General features: G+C 68.8%; 1 protein-coding gene across 1 annotated transcript in view; it reads right to left on the bottom strand.

Annotated features, from left to right (window-relative positions):
• LOC104626933 (thyrotropin-releasing hormone receptor-like) overlaps positions 1-255 on the bottom strand; it is a gene marked incomplete at its 5' end in the record, with an annotated part of 8,953 nt that extends 8,698 nt beyond the window's left edge. The window contains one exon of the mRNA XM_010294982.1: positions 6-255. Coding sequence (XP_010293284.1) covers positions 6-255 — 250 coding nt within the window. The remainder of the gene's footprint in view (positions 1-5) is intronic.
• Between the last annotated feature and the right edge of the window lie 5 nt (positions 256-260).

Below are 260 nucleotides of genomic sequence, written 5' to 3'. Positions count from 1 at the left end.
AAAAGACCCCACCCCTTCGGAGATGTGGGGCAGCCCAGCCGCCAGCAGCACGATGAGGTCGGCCACCGCCAGGCTCACCAGGTAGCAGTTGGTGGGGGTCACCATGTGCTTGGTGCGCAGCACCACCAGCACCACCATCACGTTGCCCGCGATGCCCACCCCGCAGATGAGCAGCACCAGCAGGATGGTGACCACCTGCAGCTCCAGGGGCTGCCGGGGCATCCTGCCCAGGGTCTGGTTGCCGCCGCCGCCCAGCGCGG

Source organism: Phaethon lepturus, unplaced genomic scaffold, assembly GCF_000687285.1.
Source record: "Phaethon lepturus isolate BGI_N335 unplaced genomic scaffold, ASM68728v1 scaffold38559, whole genome shotgun sequence".
Lineage (NCBI taxonomy): Eukaryota > Metazoa > Chordata > Aves > Phaethontiformes > Phaethontidae > Phaethon > Phaethon lepturus.
Note: the sequence above shows the minus strand (reverse complement) of the source record. Positions and strands in the feature narration are given on the sequence as shown.